Genomic DNA, 21,935 nt, shown 5'->3' with positions numbered 1-21,935 from the left:
TGATTCCCTCCCTTGCTTTTGTTTGCATGTGTACCTGGGTTCAAATGTTGCAGTTAAAGCTGCTCTACTCTGCTCTAAATAACACCGCAATCTTTTCCTAAACTTAATGAAATATTTGTTTATTCTCTAAACCGAAGCAAGTGTTTTTCTTTCCCTCAACCTAACCGAACTGCACCTGTTTCACAATAAAACTGCGACTGCCCATAATGGATTTTACATTGGCATTACTTGTGTTTTGCGAGCATGTAATTTTAACACATATCGTCCCTACCAATGCCTTGTTAAGAGGTTGGTACATTTCATGTATTTCAGTGAGACTGTGTTGCACCTTTGGTATTTTTCAAACCAGACCCTTTTTTGTGTTTTCCCATTTAGCCTAAGTGACTAATAGGAATAAAAAAGTTTATGTTTCCTAAACATGTATATTTAAACATGTACATGTGTAAACGTGTATTTTCTACTGATAGGCTCTCTTTAGCCAGAAATAGCCCTGAAATAACTATTGTCTAACTCACCAGACTCTATATGAATAGTCATTTAGGCATGTATAGAGCCAGCACCTTTTCACATGTAACTGGAAAAAATAAGAATTTATTTCAAGCAAATTGGAGTTGGGAATTGTTGGAACAAGGGAAAGATGAACCAATATAGCTTTTGTGAGTTTTTTTTTGTCTTTGCTGACATTGAATAAAGTGGGTTTTAGGATGATAAAATTACTATTTAAATGGAGTCTGCTGAGGTCGGTGACTTTAGGGTTATTTCTGGTTATTGAAAAATTATCTTACTATAAAGGTATATCTCGGAGGGGATCCTTTCTCTACAATGTTGTTAGACAATTCTCATAACAACCTGAGCCTGTCAGCGGCAAAAAAACACTTTTATTGGATGAAAACTGACAGTGAACTATTGCCCAGAGGGGTTAAATTACAGCTTATTTTGCTGCTGCTGGCTGCAGCCCTGTCTCTTAGTACTGGACCAATGTAAAAAAAAATGTGTCACAGACACAAATACATGGGACAATAGAGTTTAAATACAACATTCTTCATGGTATAAGTATGCCCAACCTGAGCCTTCGACATGTGAAATTATGCAGTACTGATGCCATACTCACAGATCTGTTCTCATGTAGGAGCTAATTTTAGCACGCCTGTGGGGCTGGCCCAAGTAAATTACCTATGACTGCCTCATTTGTTTTTCTACAAAGTCCAGGTCTTCAGTGCAGATACTCATTCAGCACTGAATACAATGAAACCTAGATATGAACACAGAAAAGTCTGTAAAATTAGTACTTTCGATTTCACATAAAGTCCCTAAAAAGACTGGAGTCAGCCCTATTGCGGTGTGGCTTTATGGTTAATGTTTCAGGCAAAATAGCTAAACATGATAGTTTCAGTTCATGGTAAAACTGGATACCCCAGAAAGGTAGAAAGAAAGCAAAATGAGTGGCCAGCCATTTTCTGTCAAAGCTGAGGCACTTAGTGGTAAAATGCATCCAGTCCATATCCTTCAGTTTAATACTTTTACAGTCATTTGACAATGGAAACAAAAAGACAAGTCATTTGCAAAATGTTATGTATACAGACCAGGTTGGATTACCAAATGGTAAAAGCATTGCACCGGACCTTCAGAGGCCACAGTTTACTCTGTGGTCATTTTATAATGGCGAAGTCGTTTGGTAACATACACCAATAAAAAATTAGTTATTATTTCATTTAATATAAGGTTTACTTGGTGTATGATCTTCAGCTGATTTGTGTTTTATCAACTTACCACAAACTAACTGTTCCACAGCAACCCCGGGGCCAGGGAGTACAGTAAAATTTATTAGTAGCTTCACTCAAAAGGTCACGAGCTGCAGCTGCAGGTGGTAAGGCACCAGCTGCATTCAATATTTAAAGGTTTATTATTATCATTACAGGCTATAATACAGGATTGCACTTTGAAATGTAGTTTTAGCCCTCTCAGCGCTCCACAGAAAATGTATAAACAGATATTCAGAAATATTCATACACAAATAGAATATATAGAATAAAATAGTCAATAAAACTGAAGAAAAAAACTATACATTTTGCAAAAGTAGCACAAAAGCAATACACATAAAAGGACAAGTAAATTATATATCGGTGAGTTACACCAAAGGGGCCTTTTTCCCATTCTGGTACTTATGGTGAAATACTGAGTTCCTCAAGACATTTAAATATTGTGAGTGTAAATTTTCGAAAATCTCAATGTTCATGAGTTGTAGCATGTTTGCTGATGTTTTCAGAAATGTTTGAGGGCAGTGAAGTTCATTTTTCAGTGGATTGTAACCTCTGCTGCTGACAAATGAAGCCGGAAAAACTGCAGTTTCTTGAATGGCCAAATGAGGCTGTGCTGCAGAAGCTTGACTGTATAAATAACGGATGTAGCTACCATGACATCACCCATTGGTTTGTGGACAGATGTATCGAAGCCTCATATTCGGCATGTTGGCCGTCACCACATTGATTTTTTGGATCCAGAAGTGACCATATTTGGATGAGTGGTTGAAGCTGTGGAGAAGCAAGGGCTGGATCGAGAAGCCAAGGACACTATAGGCAGACAGCCTGTTACTGAAGCGGCCCCACTCTTAAATGTTCCTAACTTTAATCCTTAATAAAATTCAAATGGCTGACCTATATAAAAAAATGCAACACAGTTGAAATAAATGGTTAGTTTATTATTAAGCAGCCTCAGGAGTTCTTAACGAGCTGGTCATTAGAATTAGAAAAACATGCAGGACTAGTGGTTGGCAAGGTTTAGGAAATACTGTGCTAGAGAGACCAAAACAGTTTTTGTACCAGGCTGTAAACACGAGGATTTACTCTCCGCTGGAGCCAGCTTCAAGTGGCCATTAGCGGAACTGCAGTTTTTTCTGCACTTCCGCTTTGGCTTCATTTTTCAGCCAGAGGCTGAAGCTTGGAGTGGAGCTAATTGAGTGACAGGCTGTCTGCAAGGCTTTGCTACAGCGCATCAGAGTCAGATTCACCCCTTGCTCCTCAGCAGCTCCAACCTCTTTCCCAAATATGGTCAATTCTGACTTCAAAAAACCAAGACGACGACAGCTGAAATTGTAATTTTTATTTCACACTGCCTCTTTTTTTTCTTCTTTTTTTAAAAAATATTTCATGCATTATGTCACCCACAGCTGGCTATATTGTTCACCTTGGTGGTTTCTAGATGCCATTGCCTAGCAGCCGTGTTGTCACAACTTGAACTCCAAGTATATAATGTACAGAACTTCCCAAATCATAACCAAAAGCTCATGAGTTTCATTTGAAGGCAACATTACAAACATACATGCTGCATCATTCTGCACAGTGAAGGTCAAACATCCAAGTGAGAAAAAACAAAAAGCAAAAGTTATATTTTAGTAAAAACGGAAATTTAATTTCTTTGACCCTTTTGAAGGATTGAAAGCCCCAACTAAGTGATAATAACGCTGAAGATAATCACTTAAATAAACTGCTGCTGCCTCCCACTTCTTTGAGGTGAAGCTGGACTTCATTGTCTTTCGTTAGTGTGCACGTTTGCTGCATGTTTGCTGCATAACACCCACCTCTACTGTTCTGAGATTTCTCATAAACAAACCAAACGTCACTGTTCCATAACTGTGCTGTGAACTGCTGCTTCCTCCACCAGCAATATTTAAATGATGAATGACAAATGGTGCAAATAAAGAATCATTTTGTTTCCTTTGAAGAATTTCCAGAGGCCAGAAGTGGTGGAGGCGATCATTATTTTGTTAGAGAAAGCAACTCTTTAATAATAATACATACTTTGATACATTTAATGATCATTTTATTTCTGCAATCATTTTGTGACCCCTCACATTAATCTATAATAGACCGAAGGGTCCTAAAATAAACTTAAAGCCAATTTGCAAAGTGTGCTAACTCTGTAACCCCTGACCCCTGCCGCTAGCTTGGGGAGTAATGTACTGCTGTGTAATTCTCTATTATATTTCCTGTCCTCCTTTTTTGTGACACTCTTTCACTCTGCTTTAATTGTGACCTGCAAAAAGACTGCAAATAAAAATAAGCTAACTACTGCAATACGTGTTAACATCACTTACAAATAAAATAAATGTGTTGTTGCATGCTTGCTTATTAGCTACCATTTACTGATATATTGATATATTAAATCTTTAAATTAACAGTTTAACAAACCACATACTTAAAGTTTTTTGGGTTAAAACCAGAGTGTTTTGTAGGCTATCCGTGAATAATGTTTGTTTGTGTATAACCTAATAATCACACTTGGTGCCGACCGTAGGTGTGTGGTTAACAGAGATCCTGTTTTCCACTTGACATCAGCAGAAAGTGCAGCTAACCCTGCTCTCAATCTAAAAATGGGAAGGTTTCACAAGTCAGATGGAAATGTGTCTTTTTTTTTCAGGCAAATTTTCCTCTCGTTGTTCTTAAATATTCTTATTTTACCCTCAGAGACAGCTCGCACATATAAACCTGAACACTAAATAGGTTCAGTTCACTAAATAGGAACCAGCAGCAGAGGGGGACTACTGAGAATTTTATTGAAGCAGTTATTATTTTTACACCCTGAACTCAACCCTCAACTTAGGGCAAGACTGCTTCATAGTTTGGATTTGACCTAAGTGTTTGCTTAATGAGCATTCTTTTCTACTCTGTCTTGCGTCCATTTTTTTAGACCAAAAAGCCACGCTTTGCGTCCACATGAAATGCCACTGGATAGCGTCAGGTGAGAATGCAGCTGGACAGAACTGGTCACAGTATTACTATATGCCAGTGGACCGTCAGATGGATGGGGCAGAATGGCGTCAGGTAGACACTAAAATCAACATAATAACATCATAAAATTAGTGTCAGGTTGCCTATAGGATGGATCCAACAAATCCCAGACTTTCATGCAGGAGTCTGGTGTTCGCTTCCTGTCTGAATGCTTACCTACACCATACCATTTGCCTCCTTACCCTAATCCTAATATCTGTGCCTGCATGTGTTTTTTTGATCTCCCAGTATTGGTTGCCTTGTGCTTTAGTTGCCTAAACATAACTGTGTGCACAGCATCCCACCATGTGCTTGTGTTGACATCATGGTTGCACCATCCCAGAATGTAAATAGCAGATACAGAGGGTTACCTACAGTGTATATGTAGACATGGAAGTCCACTGCAAAACGGTAACATGTGACAACTTGGGATGAGAGTGTATTGGTTCTGCAGTGCAATTTTTCAGGCAATTCATTTGACATTTCTACATGGCTATTTGCATTCCAGCAATGTTTTTATTTTGTTTAGTTGTCAGCATTGAAAGTGTTTTCGACTAACATTTTGCAATGGAAGCAACATCCTATTAGACTGGTTTCATACCTCTAAACTGCTGCCTACATCTTGGACTTTTTCAGCGATTCAAATCAAAAATTAATTAAGTTAAAACAAAATGGTAATTAAGTTTGATAATTAGGCGTACCTTTTCTTACCACAATCTCAAATAGTACATAGGCTAATACCTGCTGGAGGCCGACTGCTAAATCATTTTTAGAACAACCATAATTTAGCAGTTAAATACTGATGCTCAATGCTGCTACTTTCTTCTTTTATGTTACCTTCCCTGATGCTTTCCTGTTTCTGCCTGGTTGTGTTGGAGGCTCAAACACCAATAACAACTCAAGTTCCCTGAAATTTTTATTGTGAATTAAAAGCATCCTAGAGTGCCCAGAAATTTTCTGTCTGCCTTTAAACCCTCAGACTGTGACAGACCCAGCTGGAGCGATGATTCACAAGTTTCTGATTTCAACTTCAAACGATGTCAAGCAGTCTGTGTAATATCTACAGAGGATTATTTAAGCATTTTTCTTTTTATATATATTTCCCTAATCAAACAGTTCCCACTCTACCTCAAGGCTCTAACTTTTCCAATGGGGAGCAAAAGCATCCCAAACTAAATTTTAAGTACATTTGCATGTCGTGTCAGTTTCAAGCCAGCACTCAAAAACTGAAACTATTTTGCTGAATGATATACATCTTTATGTGGTGTATGTCTGAAGAGGAAAGTCTCTGATGGCTAAAGCTGCATCTAACACTGCCATCTGGTGGCTATGAGCCACAGTACACATGGAAATCCTCAGATTTACCCCACCCCGCAGGCTGCAGGTTTTTATCCCACTCTGATGTCTGTAAAAGTATATGGTCACGTTTTTATTTGAAACCACAAGCCACACACAAGCTGTGTGTTACTTAGCAGAAGAAGAAATTAAACATAGGAGTCTAAATTTGGGTTTTACAGACTACAAACAAAAATGTAGGAATAAAATAATGAATTATTCAGCAGTGACATACATATCAAAACAGTGTGAAAACAGTACATGTATGGTCAGGCAAAGAATTTTGAATTCAAATGTTGGGGGAGCAGAAGAAAACAAAATCATGTTTTTTTCATTGTTTTGAGATGTCAAAAGAAATTAAATTAATCAATACTGACTCACTCCACAGCCGAAAATGTGCATAACAACTGTAAATTCACAATAGCTGCAACCTGCATGCCAAACTTCAGCCTCCTATTGGGCAAAAACTGTGGCCACCAAAGGTTGGAGGCATTTTTGTAGACCAACCTACAGAGCGAGCTTTAGAGTTGCTGGTCTCTGCAAATAAACCTACTCTGAAGATGGGGTGTATGTATACTTTTATTAATATTCCCCCTATCATTTGGCTTTAGTTCAGTTTTGCACTAATGGTGCTCTAATATTTTCCCTACATAACAAAGTGATATGAATGTCAAAGTATGTGTTAACACAACTAAATTTTTTTGTGGGATGCTCTGGATTGAGATATTCAACAGCCAACACCTTAACACAGCCGCTGCAGAGGAGCAGGCCGACACTCCACAGGCTACAATCAACAACCTGATCAGCTCTAAATGAAGGAGATGTTTGGCATTGTATGAGGCAAATGTTGATCACACCAGATACTGACTAATTCTTTGGGATATCTGCGACCAAAGAATGCTGAGGTGCTAGTCAAGAGAAGTCCTGATAAATGTAATAAATAAAAGATAAAAGTGCACATTTAAGAGTGGCCTTTAATTGTGACGATCCTAAGACAAACCTGTGTTGGATTGATGCTGTTTAATCAGTGATATGCCACACCTGTCAGGTAGAGGGATTATTCTGGAGAAGTAGATGCACTCACCAACACAGATTTTGACACATTTATGACCAAACTTTAAATAAAAATATCTATCAAGTGCATTCAAAAGTCTTAGATCTTTGACTTAAACCTGCATAGGAGCAAAAACAAAAGTATTGCATTATTTTTTTGTCCAGTGTATTATAAAAATAGAGCATGGTGAATTTCAAATATAGAATTGTCACAGACAAAAAAAAAAAAATCTCGAAGACACATCTATAAAAGACACTTTTATTTAAAGTAAGAAATGATTGTATTTTGGCACAGTTCAGGCCATCAAATTGATCATAGACATCTAAAAAACAATAAAGGTTTTGCAGCGAAGCAAATGGGTAAAGTGGGGCATCATTTTTTTTCATGTAACATGTATGCAAAGTATGTATCCCCTCTTCAATGTTTAAAACAGACACTCCAAGATCCATGATAATAGAAACTGTTACCACTTTCAAAAGAGTTCCTACATACTTTGAAATTCTTGATTTCTAAATCTCAATTTCTTTTATTCTCTATTTATTTTCCCTAAACCTACCTAAATAATACAAACACCATTCCAACTTCATATCTTCATTTAATATGACACAAGTTTTAAGACTGTAAAATGGAGAGAGGTCCAATTTAATGTCTTCTGCCCTGTATGATTAGAATAACACATTATGGACAGACAAATCACAATTTAAACCTTCCCAATCTAATTACTGAGTAGACTGCAGAGGATGCAAAGATATTTTTGACTATAATTGTACCATTATGGTATTCTGCTTCTTTTAAGGACAAAAATATCTCAGATGTAAATAATACTTGTACATGTGGAGTCTGACTTGGAGGCCTACTGTTATAATGTATTTTAAAATAAACATTATTAAAGGAAAGAAGAAAACATTAACAAAACAGGTGATTGCAACAAATTTCAACACCAGTACAGATTTAAAAAAGGAATCTCTCCTTACACAGTAAGAGAAGAAAAGATCAAATGTACAAATTTACTTTAAGCCATGAAAAATACAAAATAAATATATTTCAAAGTCCCAGATTTATGAGTCAAATACTATGATAGGATAATATACTGAGATACCCTGAAATAAAACAGATCTGCAGAATAATCTATCCTGCCATCTGTTGGACAACCTGTGTTAAAACATGTAAAAACCAGTGAAGCGTTGAAGTGCATACTACATGGAGGAAACAACCAGGGCAAGAAGCTGCATTTGATATACTTACATCCACAAGTTTGCAGTAGAGCTGCCCATGGCTTCATCGCTCAGAGGCAGACCTTTAAACCAGCAAAATAAAATGACAAAAAATGTTTCTTCATTTTTTTATTTATCTTTTTTAACATTTTAAACTTATATTCTGGCCATATCTTACATACTAAGTGCAGGTATACCAATAGCCTCTGAGTCAATAAAATAAGGTCTGGAAACTCAAGTCCATATGTCCTGCAAATACATGTCCTCACTCTACTTCACAGACACACACTGTGGTGTCAGTTCATAGTTGTTTAAGTCATTTCTAGCAAAGCCTTTATACTTTCCCATTTTTTTTTAGAAGATTACATGAATGCATCATCTGACCAGGCGTCTAGGAGCTCTCATTAAATGCAAGTGTGTAAAAGAAGTCACTAGGGAGGACGCTAAAGAGGACACAGTTCTCAACCAACGTGATTTTTTTATTTCTTCTTTTTTTGGACAAATCTCAGTTTATGTGTTTGGGTTTTTTGCCCCATTGAATTGAACTTTACTTTTGAAAAGGTTTTTTTTTTAATTTTTATTTTGGAGTATTTTGATTTAGTTTGAAGATGACAAATCAGTTCAGCATCAAACAGCAACTCAACCAACACCTGACTAACCCAAGATCACCAAACAAAAACAGTGAGTAACCACATACACTGAGTAGGTCATATCCCATGATGTCTAGGGGCAGATATTTCAGACCTATTTAAGTATTTCATTCAGACATCATGTTTATCAGATGTGTGTGGTAGGGACGGATGATTGTACTCTTGATGAGGTGAGATAAAACTTTGACTGTCAAGAGATTTTCTCCTCAAGCAGGTCACAACCGAACAAACGTAAAAGATCTTTTTTTTCTGCAGAGAAATTAAAGTGCAGTGTGGTGGAAAAGGCTTTTAGTCAGTCATCACTTCTTACATATTAGCAAAACATGTTCTAGTTTGAACAAGGTACATCGAAACTCCACAGAAGTCTCTTTGGTAATGAGTCATCTAGTGTTTCATCCTGCATGAGCTACCTTTTTTAAGGGCACTGGGTTTTTTGTTGACCACTTCCTGTCAGATGTTAAACTCTTGACGCACTCAGTTGTACTACTCAGTCATCACGCGCGCACACACACACACACCCCAGTTCTCAGACTAAGACTCCTCACAGAACAGCTCATATATGCACATTGCTACTGTTGCAAAAAACCGACAACCCTCATAATGATTTTGTTGTTTTCTTTTTGTGGTTTGGTTGCATTTTACTGCATTTTACTGAGTTTGTTTTAGATGTAGCTGCTAATAGAACCAAGAGTCCACTACATCTGTAGCAGCTCTTTGAGGATGCAGTGTTTATTGTGATGCTGGGAGGGGAATTAGTAATAAGTAATGAGTCCCTATATACATCCCATTATTAGATAAGATATATTTTTACTTATTTATTGATTATTTGTTATTAGATTTAGGATTTATGTTTCGCATCTATATGCACAGCAGCACTAAATACAAAGTCCTGCTGAGGCTGATGTCGTTAGTTTCGCAGGTTTTTGGTCATGAACAAAATAATGGACAAATTGACATTTGATTGCCAAAATCAGTAGGATTCATCCTCTGAGGACCATAAATGTATTTATTCATGTATTTGCATGGCAATCCACCAAACAACCTCTGGGATAGTTAACTTTCACGCCAAAATGTTAAACTGCTGGTAGCTCTACATTTCATAGCAGAGGATCATAAGAGTCATTGAGTTTAACCATCTGAGGACCATAAACAAAGCATATGAGTGATAAACTCTTCTCTTTCATATACTGACATGCTTAGGTAACAATGTAATTGGCAAAATTCAACATACATTAATATTAAGTAAATCTTTTCCTCTTAACAAGATGATTGTGCAATTTCTTTTTCATCCAACACGAAGTTCAAACTGTTCAAACTGTTAAAAGTTAAAAGTTCATTCTTTGGTTCAGGTCAACAAATATGACATGTTTGTGCAAGTTTTGTGCTGTGAGGCAGAATAAAAAGAGTTTTAAGGTGAATCTGTCTTCACATCAAAGACCAAACCATTCCTGTATATCAACATGGCAATCTCATTGTCCAGTTGTTCGAGTTCTGTCATTTCTCCTATCCTGGAGCTTTTCAGACCCTCATCTATAGAGTCGGGACTCAAACACTCATCACTGGTTCGTCCTGATATCCTTGAGTCATCCCTCTCATTTGTTGCATCCTCGTCAGTGCCGTCATCGCACTCTCCTTTGAGGACAGTGGTCTCCTCATCCTCCTTAGGGACTGACTTGCCCTCTGGTTGTAGCTGGTGCAGTGTAAGCTCATGCACCTTCTCCTCCTTTTTCTCCAGAAACTCCTGTTGTAGGTCACAAGATTAAAAATTCCACTTTTTTGTCATATGCACAAACAGTGAACAGCACTGTACTAAAAAAAATCGCAGCTTGCTGTCTTCTCAAATAAATGCATAATACAAGCCTAATTTCCAAAAAAGTTAGTATAAGAACTGGATGCAACGATTGACAAATCCTTTTTTACCTATATTGTATAGAATACAGAAAAGATATTTTAATATGTCTGATAACAGGCTTAAAATTTTTCTTTGGAGTAAACTGCAGAATTCCCCGTGGGCTGCAGAACTTGCTGTTTTTGGAGAAGATGATTTACAATATGTCTATAGATATAATTTACCATGCAGTGTGAATACAATTAGAAAAAAATGGTGGATTTGAAGACAAATGGTAAAATGACATCTTGTTAAAACCTAAATTATGGACATATATTCAAATCAAGCATGAATATGACACAGAATTATATGTTGAAGCGAACTTAAAAAAACAGAGATCTTTAGTCGCTCAGTTAAGAACAAGATTCCTTCCTCTGGCTCTTGAAGTTGGCAGATTTAAAAACATCTCAGAGGAACAAAGAATGTGTGAACTTTGTGATTTAGGAAAATTTGAGAATTAATCTCTTTTCCTGTTATACTGTACATTTTATGATGAGTTTTAGGAAGATCACCTTTGATAGATGAAATGTATGCTCAAAATCCTGAAATGTTTTGGAGCACTGATGATGACAGGATGGAATGGTTGTTTACTTTCAATGTCTATAAGTTAGCCACTTATGTCTCTAAAGCCTGGAAGAAACAACAGGATGGTTTATTTTGTTAATGTTAGTTTTATCAAGTGTCTCATGCTTCTATCATGCTTTTGGTTTCTGGTCTTTTTGTTTTCTTAATGTTGTCTTGTAAGCCCGTTTGGGCTGGGAATATCGTTTATGCATGACACAATAATAAAATTAAATCAATCAATCAATCTATTTCATGTGTAAATTGATAAACTTAATTATTTTGTGCATATAAACTCATTCTAAAGTTGATGCTCACAATACATTCCGAAAAAAGAAGAAGTTGGGACAGAGGCAATGAAAGACTGGGAAAGTTTAGGATTGCTCAAAACACCTGTTTGGAAGATTCCACAGGTAAAAGAGGTTAACAGATGGTGATATCATGAATGACAAGACGATATTATAGTGTATCATCTGCATGTAAGTTTAACTATATTTTATATGGGAAAAGATATAGGAGAATAGATCCTTGAGGTACACCACAACTTTATAGAAATAATTTAAACACAAACAGAAAAGAAGGAAAGCAACAACAAAATGTACATGTTTATAAGTCATTACTATCACAAAAACAGTTGACAGACTAACTGCAACCTCTCTGTGTCTGAGGAGATGTAACAAAAAATCAAGAGTTTGTGGTTCTCTCTCATCGTGTTTCAACAGATTCATTTGGAACTTTCCTCCCTTTCACCTACTTCCCTGAAAAAAAAAAAATCCAATTGCACGTATCTGGGGTTTGCAGAAATCTACAATGGCATTTTTTCCTGGTAACTGGGTTGCTCAGGTTTAATATTCTAGTTGCCAATTGCAAAACATCCTGTGTGCCACAGTTATTATACATATACCGTCCAGAAGGAAGTACACACTTAATGAATTAATGATGACACAGGTACATGATCACTGCAAACAGTGTTTATAGAGATTATGATTTTAGCAACTTGCTGGGTCGAAGTTGCAAATTGTTGTCTTGTTTATTTGAGTTAATTATGCAAGTCTCATGCTTAATATGGCAATGATTCATTTTTGTTTGAATTATTCTACATTGATTTTTTTAGTTTCATAGGTATCCTACCAACATTTCTTAAGTACCATAGTCGTGATAACCTGCAAATGTGCTGATTTTTTCATCAGGAGGTAGAAAGAATGATGGATGGTGCGACATTTTTCAAAACCAACAAACAATAAAAGCAGACTTATTTCCAGCCATGTTTGTGTCAAACAAAGTGGGTATTTTAGGGCAAACATGATCTTTCCTAAGCAGAAACATGTGATTTTTGTGCCTAAATATAACAAGTTTACAACAATGTTATCAGCAATGTTTAATTTTCTTAACTTTTCTTATCTGACAAGATGTCGATGGAGTCAAAGAAAAACCCCCATCACTGTGAACAAAAAAAAAACCCATACTGATGTACTGTTTATCAAAGAAAAGAAGAGTGAAAGTCATTAGCAAAAGGGTTAAAACCCTAAACTTTCCCTCAGGCAGTTGTGACTCGGCAGTGAACTTCAACAGTTTATGAATGACTGAGCAAAAGAGCAAAAACTCCACACAGTTAAACAGCTGCAAACTCCCAGTAAAGAATAGTCTCTTACCTGACTCTCTGGTTGATAAGGGATGAAATCTGGAAGAACTGGTTTCGGCACAGGTGGAAAAACCTTGTTTTTGATTCTAAGTTTTAGAATAGAGTAGACAGTTTTTTAAAAAAGAAAATGCCCACAATGAACTGCTGATTTAAAGACAGGCAAAAATCCTATATACTGCTTGTGGTATTTATTCTATATAACTTAACAGGCATTGAATAAAAACAACACATAAACTGAACTCTGTTAACAAATTTAGGCCATCAGGTTGATTTGAAAGCTATCTCATCAACCCCTAATGCCCTAATCTTTAACCCTAACAGCAAAAACTCTTACACACATGAATGCTAAATTTACCACAGCATTTATTTTACTGTTAATAAAACAGGACAGAGATTTCAGTCCTCATGCATACTGTATTTTGTGAGCTTTATTAATACTTTTATCTCAAACTGTAGAATGTATTTTTTAGGCATTTTTGACTTAACTAACTCAACCAAAGGAGCTCTGTATATGTATATGTGTGAAAGAAATAGGGTGTGTCACAAAAACATTCTTTTGAGAGCAAGCTGTAGGATTCAGCCTTTTACTCTTGGTTCCCAGTTAACATGAATAGTAAACATTTTTGGAGGTATAGACAAATGCTATGTGTTTCTGAAAGGACACCTGCTGAGGGTGAGAGCTAAGGATGTTGTGATGCATGACTGCCTGTATAAGTACTGGTATCTGAACTTCTTTTCTATCTCTTTACTGACCAGTTTTGGATTATACGTTTCATTGTTAACGTGGATAATGCAATAAAACTCAAAACTCACAAAGTCAAGTCTGCACATTTTGAATTTGTCTCTAAACTAGCATTATAGGAATATTTACATTAGAGGTCACCTACCTCTTCAAAGTACAGGTGCATACAGTTGTGAGGAAGAAGAACAGAAACAGCAAACCGAGACTCCACAACACTAATTTCAGCAAAAATGAAAAATTAGTTGGCACCCACATGAAGAGAAAACTGCTTCATTGATTTGTATCTAAATTTCCCACAAACAAAAAAAAAAAACCCAAAACTACAGAGCTGTTTTGAGATACCATTTATAGGCCTCTCTGGCAGCATGTTGATAGTTAATGTGGCTTCAGGTCCTTCTCCTATTCTTGTCACTCCAACCAGGCTGATGTTGTATTTTGCTCCTGGTGTCAAGTTTTCTAGACGATGTTTTGTCAGTGAGGCTGATATGTTATGGCACTCTGATAAAACAAGATTTTATTTGTTAGTGAAAGTTAGTCTGACATTCAAAAAATTCAATATCTGTGCATTTGTAATAAGAAAGTAATTAAGTAACTATGGTAAAAATAATAGTATTTTATATTTTTCTTGCCTTCAGCTCTACAAAACTTTAAGCATTACTAAAAGCTACATATGAGTAAAAAAATGACCTCACACCTTTCTGCTCATCCTGTGAGCTGATTTTCACACTGCAAAGTTTATAGTGTGTGAGGAAACCTTGCTGGTCCACAGTGGGAATAGCTTTCCAAGAAAAGTTAACAAAACTGTGTGTTTCACCGAAGGCTCTTAATTCCTGAGGTGCGCTTTGTGGAACTGAAGAGAAAAAGAAAAATAAGGGTTAAAAACATTTTTTCCATACATGACTTGTAATCTTCAGCAAAGACCAAAGACCAGCAAAGACCAACTTAATAAAGATCAGACCAGAGTCAGCACCATAACTTATCTCATTAAATAGGCTGGGTAATGGCAAAACAAGACCCAAATTAAATTCTGTTTCTCAGTCAAAGTCATGTAAAGTTAATACATATGGAAGATGTGTCATAATCAGGTCCACAGAGTGATTACATTAGAAAATGGAAAGTGAAAAAGGAGCTTTAATGGACAATATCTGATGAACAGTGGAGTTGCATTTCTTCTAGTATAAAAACACTGAATATATATAAACATATAATTTTTGCAAAAGAGCAGCGCTGTTGTTTTACACGTCTCTTTTGTTTCCATGGTGCCAGCATGCTGTCTATAATCCAACACTGGAGTGGCATGATTAGCAGTTTAGTGCAAAAATGCAAAGGGGGCATGAGGAAGGGACTCAGTAGCATCCCTTAAGCTTGATTTCTGTTTATAAAGGGCTTATGACATCTAGTTAACTAAAAACCACAAATATCAACCTGCTGTTGGATCTATAGGAAAATGTAGGTCACCCCTGAAGTCATGAGTAATCATCCTCTGGGGACCATGAAGCTTGTACAACAGTTTATGGCAAGCAAAACACCCAAAATATGGATACAAAAAAAGGCAAAGACACATAGAAGTTTTCTATCCTTAAAGAAAAGCTGCGTATGTTTATGTCAAAGTGACAAAGCCCTTCAGCAGCCTCAGTAATTGCTTGTGATTTTGGAATAAAGGAAGGAAATAATGCAACATTACTATGAAGACATAAAGTCCACTGAGGGAGGAGGTTCGGGTCGTTACATGGATGAATGAAATATTACGTTGACACATACAATGTCTTATTTTTGTGCATAAAATTAATCAAACTTAACTGACAGATGTAAGATAAAAAATTTTTAAAAGATTTTAAAAAATTCTCATGTTGTCCCAGAGGGCAACCACAAATTGAGTGTTTTGTTATTTAAATTGGAGGACTTATTGCAGCATGTTCAGTTAGCAGAATAAATTGAGTGTCAGATTATTGTGACCTCATGCATTTTAGTGTATAAATGTAATTTAAAGACACTTACCATTCTCATTTTGATAATAAAGGCACATTTGAACTGTCTGTGGTTTCCCATCATAACATCTGTGTTCAAAGTAAAGGTAGCGAACAAAGTCCATTATGTCTGTAACAGAAACACATTTATTTTTTTATTACATAAAAGTTTCTGATATAAAGAGCTGATTTGCTGAATCTATTATGTTTCTATCTGGCCAATTTTTTCTTTTAATCTTCTGTTTAACTCTCTGTTGACCCAAGGTGACAGAGCTGCACAGTTAAAAGTATTTTACATACAACTTACTCCGTCTTTTTTGCTTACTCTCTTCTTTCTTATCCCTTCCTGTTAAAGTGATCACATTTGCTGGCCACAAATCTCCATCGTGAAGCTTGTACAACTCAAGGCAAGTTTTCTTATTTAATTTTTTATCCACTAATGTTTTTTCACAGGCTGTTGGGGAGAAAAGAAATAACAACATTTAAAATCTACTTATGGATTAATACACAATATCCATGATATATGACTCTCATACACACACACACACACACACACACACACACACACTAGCCTACTTTTAATTTTTGTAGCAGGTTCAGCCGGTACTTGTACGACTGCTGGTGGAGAAATACCAGCTGGGTTACTGGCGGTAACAGAGATGTTGACGGCAGAGAGTGAGATATAAGTAGTGTGATGATGTGTGCCAATGGGATGTCTCTTTTTCATACAAGGACACCCATGAGCAGACTGTGTGTCGTTCAGGTGGTACATCACTCCTCTGACTGCTGCTGCACGAGGCATTGGCTAAAGAGCAGGATAGAAAGACACAAATCTGAACCACCTAAACAAAAAGTTGTCTGAATTCAGTTGAAAAATGTTGAAATGAAAACTTGTTTGACCGTCAGCACCCGTCAGAGGTGGAATCAAGTTATTGTTTTTTGTAAGTCACAAGTAAGTCTCAAGTCTTTGCTCTCAAGTCCCAGCTCTAGACCAGCAATCAAAAGTCAAGTCATGAGTCAAGTTCCAAGTCAGGGTTAACAAGTCCAAAGTCTACACACTTTGATTAAATATGCTTCAATCTAAACCCACGAGTGCGAACATCTTGGCATTTTTTTTTCTGTCACTGGCTTACCTTCCATGTTAGTGTCACCTTTCGAGTGCCATTTAGAAGTCTTGTTTTCATGGTGACCTCAGGTTTTTGTTCAAGTTCTGCAGTAAAAATATATAGGCCAATGTTACTGAACAGTCGAACTGAGAAATTTTAAGCCTAGTATGAGTTCCTTTGTTTTAGTTTACCATCTCCAAAACCTGTATATTTAAACCCCAGAAATGTAAAATGTAATGTAAGATGTGGGCTGCAGTAGTGCAAACTCATATTTCTAAGATACATAGTTCATATCTAAGTTTGGATTTATGATTTCTAGTGTGCACTGATCACTTCAGGCCAGTAATCATACCCAGCACACCACAGTTTACAGCAGGAAGACTCAGTTACAAATATCTCTGTCTTCTTTGCTGCAGTGACACAAATTATTTGTGTCTGATATAACTGAGCTCAATATGACACTGTTATGAGATTTTGACCTCTCATACTTGTTAAGTTCAGCTCCTGACAAATCCTATTGTCTTAGCATGATCTTAATTTCAATGAAAATGAAATGCTTGATTCCTCTCCTACTATGAATGATTCCTCTCCTACTGCAGTAAGCTCTATTTCTCTGAAATAATCAGCTCTTGAGATAACAGTAAGATCCAAAAGAAACCTTGAGCACATTTTAACTGTGCATATTTTATCTGTTCTCAGAGTTGAGAAGCCCCTGAGAAGCCTATGAGCACAGCAAAATAACTGTATTCTTTGCTCCTTATTTCTCTGCAGGTGGGTTTTGAGAAACAGATTAGAATTTAATGATCTCCAAAGAAGAAGCTGATTTATTTCACAGAGACAAAGAAAATGGTGAGCAGCAAAATTTTCCTCTAGGTGACCTCACCTGCAGGAACAGTCTGAACTGGAGACCAGTCACCCCACAGTGGGTTAAGGGCCTGGGTGGACCGATGTCTGATTTGAACCTGGTATGCTGAATCCTTCAACAAATTTACAACAGTGGCATGATCTGTTCAGATAAAAAAAAAAAAGAAAAAGAAAAAAGGGGTATTTTATAAATTTGACACATACAAAGTAAAGCTTCCTATTATTATAAAAACATGTTTTTCTTATTGAGAACAAATCACATGAAAAGACAAAAGCCAACAATGAATTAAACCTATTAAAGAACCACAATTTCTAAAGTCTGATATACCTAATTTTTCTATGCTGTAGACCTCGATTTTTGTCCAAAAACTATCAAAAACACATCAGTGAGTCTCACCATTATCACTTTGTTCTCAGCATTAACAGAACTTTTGTTCAGTAGTCAGGAAACAAGTCTAAAAGCAAATTGTAGTAATGTAAAAATAAGAAGGGAATATACACATACAAACTACTGGTATGATCCTCAAGTGTGTCTCAGAGATATATTCTCAAGAACAAATATAAAATATGAAAACCTTTTCATTCAAAAGACTTGTATTAAGAATATATAAGAGACTACTCACACATAGAACTGTCACTGGTGGTACTTGTTGTTCTCTGTAACAGCAATATGGATAAAAGGTTACATATGTTATTTAATATCGCATCTTAAGATATATTACATTTAGTGACAAAATGTGCCTCACTTTTTCCCATGATTCTGTGGGGTTTCCATCTCGTCTGAACCGGATCTCCACTAAAGCTGGTTTCCTCTCAGCTGCTGTCCAGCTCAAACTGAGGTTGTTTTTTAACCACGACACCTTGATATTTTGTGGTGATTCATACTTAACTGTTTAGGGAAAGCAAAATATTTTGTTTAATTGTTTATTATTTTTATTATTACTACTACTATACTTTACTATACTAAAAGGACAGCAGAGTGTTTTAATCTCGCATGTTGTTGGGTGAAATGAGAGGAGTATCCAGTACCTATGTGCCCGAGTACAACAGACCTCCTGGTCGATGTGCAGCTGGAGTTTCCTACGTGAGCCTCCACCCAAATATGAACAGGACGATACTTGATAAGCTGCTCCTCGTTGAACTCTGACCAGTTCTCCTTAATGTTCCGAAATTTGGTTTTACTGCAGGAGAATCCGTAGAGTTTTGAATGCATTGAAAATAGCAAAAACACAACTTACAAGTCCATAGCATTATACTAAAGGTATATATGAACCTCTTTACATCCATTTTCCATTTTTTTTTATTTGCTTGACTTAAATTGCTTAAAGATTGTTAAAAACAGCTCCCCTTATTCTTTAAAAAGTGAAAGCCTAACAGCACCTCGAAAGCCAACCAATTAACATGTGATATCTCTTTTGTTTAATGTGTATTTTTTTGCAAGTTTTGTTACCTGCACATAGAGCAGAGCTAGTTTTTCTTGAGTTGACACCTGCAGGGCTGAAAAATTAAGCCAACGCACAAGTGCCAAAATCTGCAGTTCTTTGAACGGCTACTTGAGGCTGGCACCAAAACAGAATCAGTCCTCACAGACCTGTTAAAATGTGCAACTTTACAGCAGAAATAAACAAGGTTACCACCTGGTCTCTTCAGCTAATTTTCTCCTTCAGGGTGATACATTTTGAGTGACTGTGTGTCTGCTAAAAGTCTGTCCACCCCTCATTCCTCCACAGCACCAGCCTCTCACACAACTATAGTTACTTCCAGCTCCGAAAACCCAGGCTCGAGGCTACAAAACCAACAAATCAATGGGTTACATTACGGTAGCTATGTCCATTATTTTTATAGTCTGGTTTCGCCCTGTTTCCGGAATTTACGGTAAATTAAGCTAAACTAACCATCCCCTGGCTGCAGTTTCATATTTACTGTAGCCAGCACACCTGAGTGTTATCCATCTTCTCATCTAATTCCAAGCAAGAAAATGCATATGCATATTTCCCAAAATATCAGAGCTTTTCCTTTAAAATCACTTTGTTCCACACATTTATTCCACATTCTTTCAGTTCTTCATTAAAACTATGAAAGTGACAGAAATACTCAAATCTGAGATTCTGCTAATATTTCAGATAATATTTGGCATCACTTTGGGATCTCCTCTAGAATTTTCAATTACATTAGTCGTACAAAGTTTGAATGAATGATGAGTTTGTAATGACTGACCAAGTGGCAGACCACGACCGTTAGAGGGATTCATTTTGAAAACAGCCTGTTCATTTGCGCTCTGAGAGGGCTGGTAATTTTTCATTCTGTCTAGAGATAGCAATTCAAAATACAGAAATACAGAAATACAGAAAGAAAGAAAGAAAGAAAGAAAGAAAGAAAGAAAGAAAGAAAGAAAGAAAGAAAAAGAAAAACACTACAGACAAGTTGGTTGAGATATCACCAATTATCATTATTTAAATATTGTAGCTCTAACACAGAACGATACTCACTTAAAGTAAAGGTCAAACGTCACATCGCTCTCAGTTGTATTAATGCTCCATTCACATCTATAAACAGACTCATCAGCATTTCTCCTGAAGCACTCAGGACTAGAAGGGGCCTCACATGCTGACCCTGAGGAGCAACATATCACAAAATTATCTTAAACATTTTTCTAGAGTCTAGAAATAAGACATTTTCATCTCCAGTAAACAACTTTTTATATTGTAGGTCCACTTTTGAAGTTACCTTTTGATTATATTCTTTGTATTTTCTCATTTCATGTTAGCTTTGCTGTGAAGCACTTTGTAATGCATTAAGCATTATACAGACTAGGTTAGAGTTTTGGTGTTTAAGCCATCAATCAAACACTGAACCCTTCAGTCCTCCTGTACTGAGCAAACTCAAGCTCAAAACTGAGAAAAGACATCCTGTTCATATCAAAATAACCCACCAATGTGAAATACCAGTTTAGACAAAACTATAAAGGCTGGCACTTCAGTCTGGCTGCACAGAGCAGCACAGGGTAGATGTAATCTCTTTACTGGAAACCACATGATGTTGATAAGCTAACCAACATTTGTGACGTGTGAATAGTATTTTACATTGATTTGATATGATCAGATAAAGGTTAACAGGAAAAGCTACCATCAGGTCAGTTACATGAAGCAAGAAAAGAGAAGATAAAGAGTATTTATTTACCTCTGCTGACCGCTGTAAGGAACATAAACACAACAATGTACTCGTGTAGTGAACTCCAGCATTTCATAGTTTCCATGAGGCGTAGTGGAAAGTCTCGAAGGCTCATTTTTCAGAGTGAGAGTCCATGTATTCAACCTGTCTTCATGTAATTCTACTGTCTTTCTCAGAAAATGTCAGACAGGTTTCATGTCACAGAGGTTATACAAGCTGCAGCAAAAAAACCACAAGTGTCAGGGGTGGGGGGAGGTTTGGGTTTGACAAACTGGCAGACAGACACAACAGCAATCATGAAAGTTACGAGTCTTTAAAGTCATTTTGTTGATTTCTTTATTCTTTTAAAGTTCATTTTCCTACAACAGTTTTTTTCCTCTTCAGACTCCCTGTCAAAGACACATTGGAAGAGAATCTGGAAACTAGAGCAAAAGAGAGAGTACACACACATACGTCTGTCTGGTGTTTCGGTCTGCCAGTATACGTATGCAGATCATTATAATACAAGAGGAGAGTTTCTCCAAGGAGTTTCAAGCAAGATGAAAATGAACACCAATTCTATCAGATCATGAAAATACCTAACTGAAGTACGGTGAGAAAATTGTTGCTCAAAGTAACATATTTTTTGTTGCAGCTCACTTTAAATCTGTGTCAAGCAGCTTTTGTTTGATGTTTGACTTTCTTTACAGTCAGTGGTTTGACACGTTAGTCTCTTTTTCTGTTTTACTTTCAGCCCTGGGGCATTTGGTGCCTATAGAACCAAATCCTTTAAAGCATGTTTCGACTAGCCTAAAGAGTTTAATTTCTTTAAAATACTTATTACCTATTGTGTAGTATAGTCCCCATACGGAAACTGGCATACTGTGTAATTTCAAAGAGATTTGTAGTTGATTTCCCATCTTTCCTAACAGCTAACATTATGTGTAACTCTGTGTATGTGAATGTTTTTATTCTTTTTAGGAGAAAGGTGCTTGC

General features: G+C 36.6%; 1 protein-coding gene across 1 annotated transcript; it reads right to left on the bottom strand.

Annotated features, from left to right (window-relative positions):
- Positions 1–9,993: 9,993 nt before the first annotated feature.
- il12rb1 (interleukin 12 receptor subunit beta 1) lies at positions 9,994–21,176 on the bottom strand. Its single transcript, XM_042512398.2, has 15 exons — positions 20,970–21,176; positions 20,279–20,402; positions 18,819–18,970; positions 18,536–18,678; positions 18,413–18,446; positions 17,809–17,931; positions 16,953–17,029; positions 16,396–16,624; positions 16,127–16,273; positions 15,851–15,949; positions 14,547–14,702; positions 14,195–14,350; positions 13,998–14,067; positions 13,121–13,196; positions 9,994–10,760 (listed from the first exon to the last, which is right to left on the bottom strand). Exons 1-15 carry the CDS (start codon positions 21,073–21,075, stop codon positions 10,428–10,430), a joined length of 2,025 nt encoding a protein of 674 aa, XP_042368332.2. The 5' UTR covers positions 21,076–21,176; the 3' UTR covers positions 9,994–10,427.
- Between the last annotated feature and the right edge of the window lie 759 nt (positions 21,177–21,935).

This window comes from Plectropomus leopardus, chromosome 5 (genome assembly GCF_026936395.1).
Source record: "Plectropomus leopardus strain MGB_pleo_1.0 chromosome 5, ASM2693639v1, whole genome shotgun sequence".
In the NCBI taxonomy this organism is placed as follows: Eukaryota; Metazoa; Chordata; class Actinopteri; order Perciformes; family Serranidae; genus Plectropomus; species Plectropomus leopardus.
The sequence above is the reverse complement of the archived record's forward strand: the minus strand, read 5'-3'. Positions and strand labels throughout refer to the sequence as shown.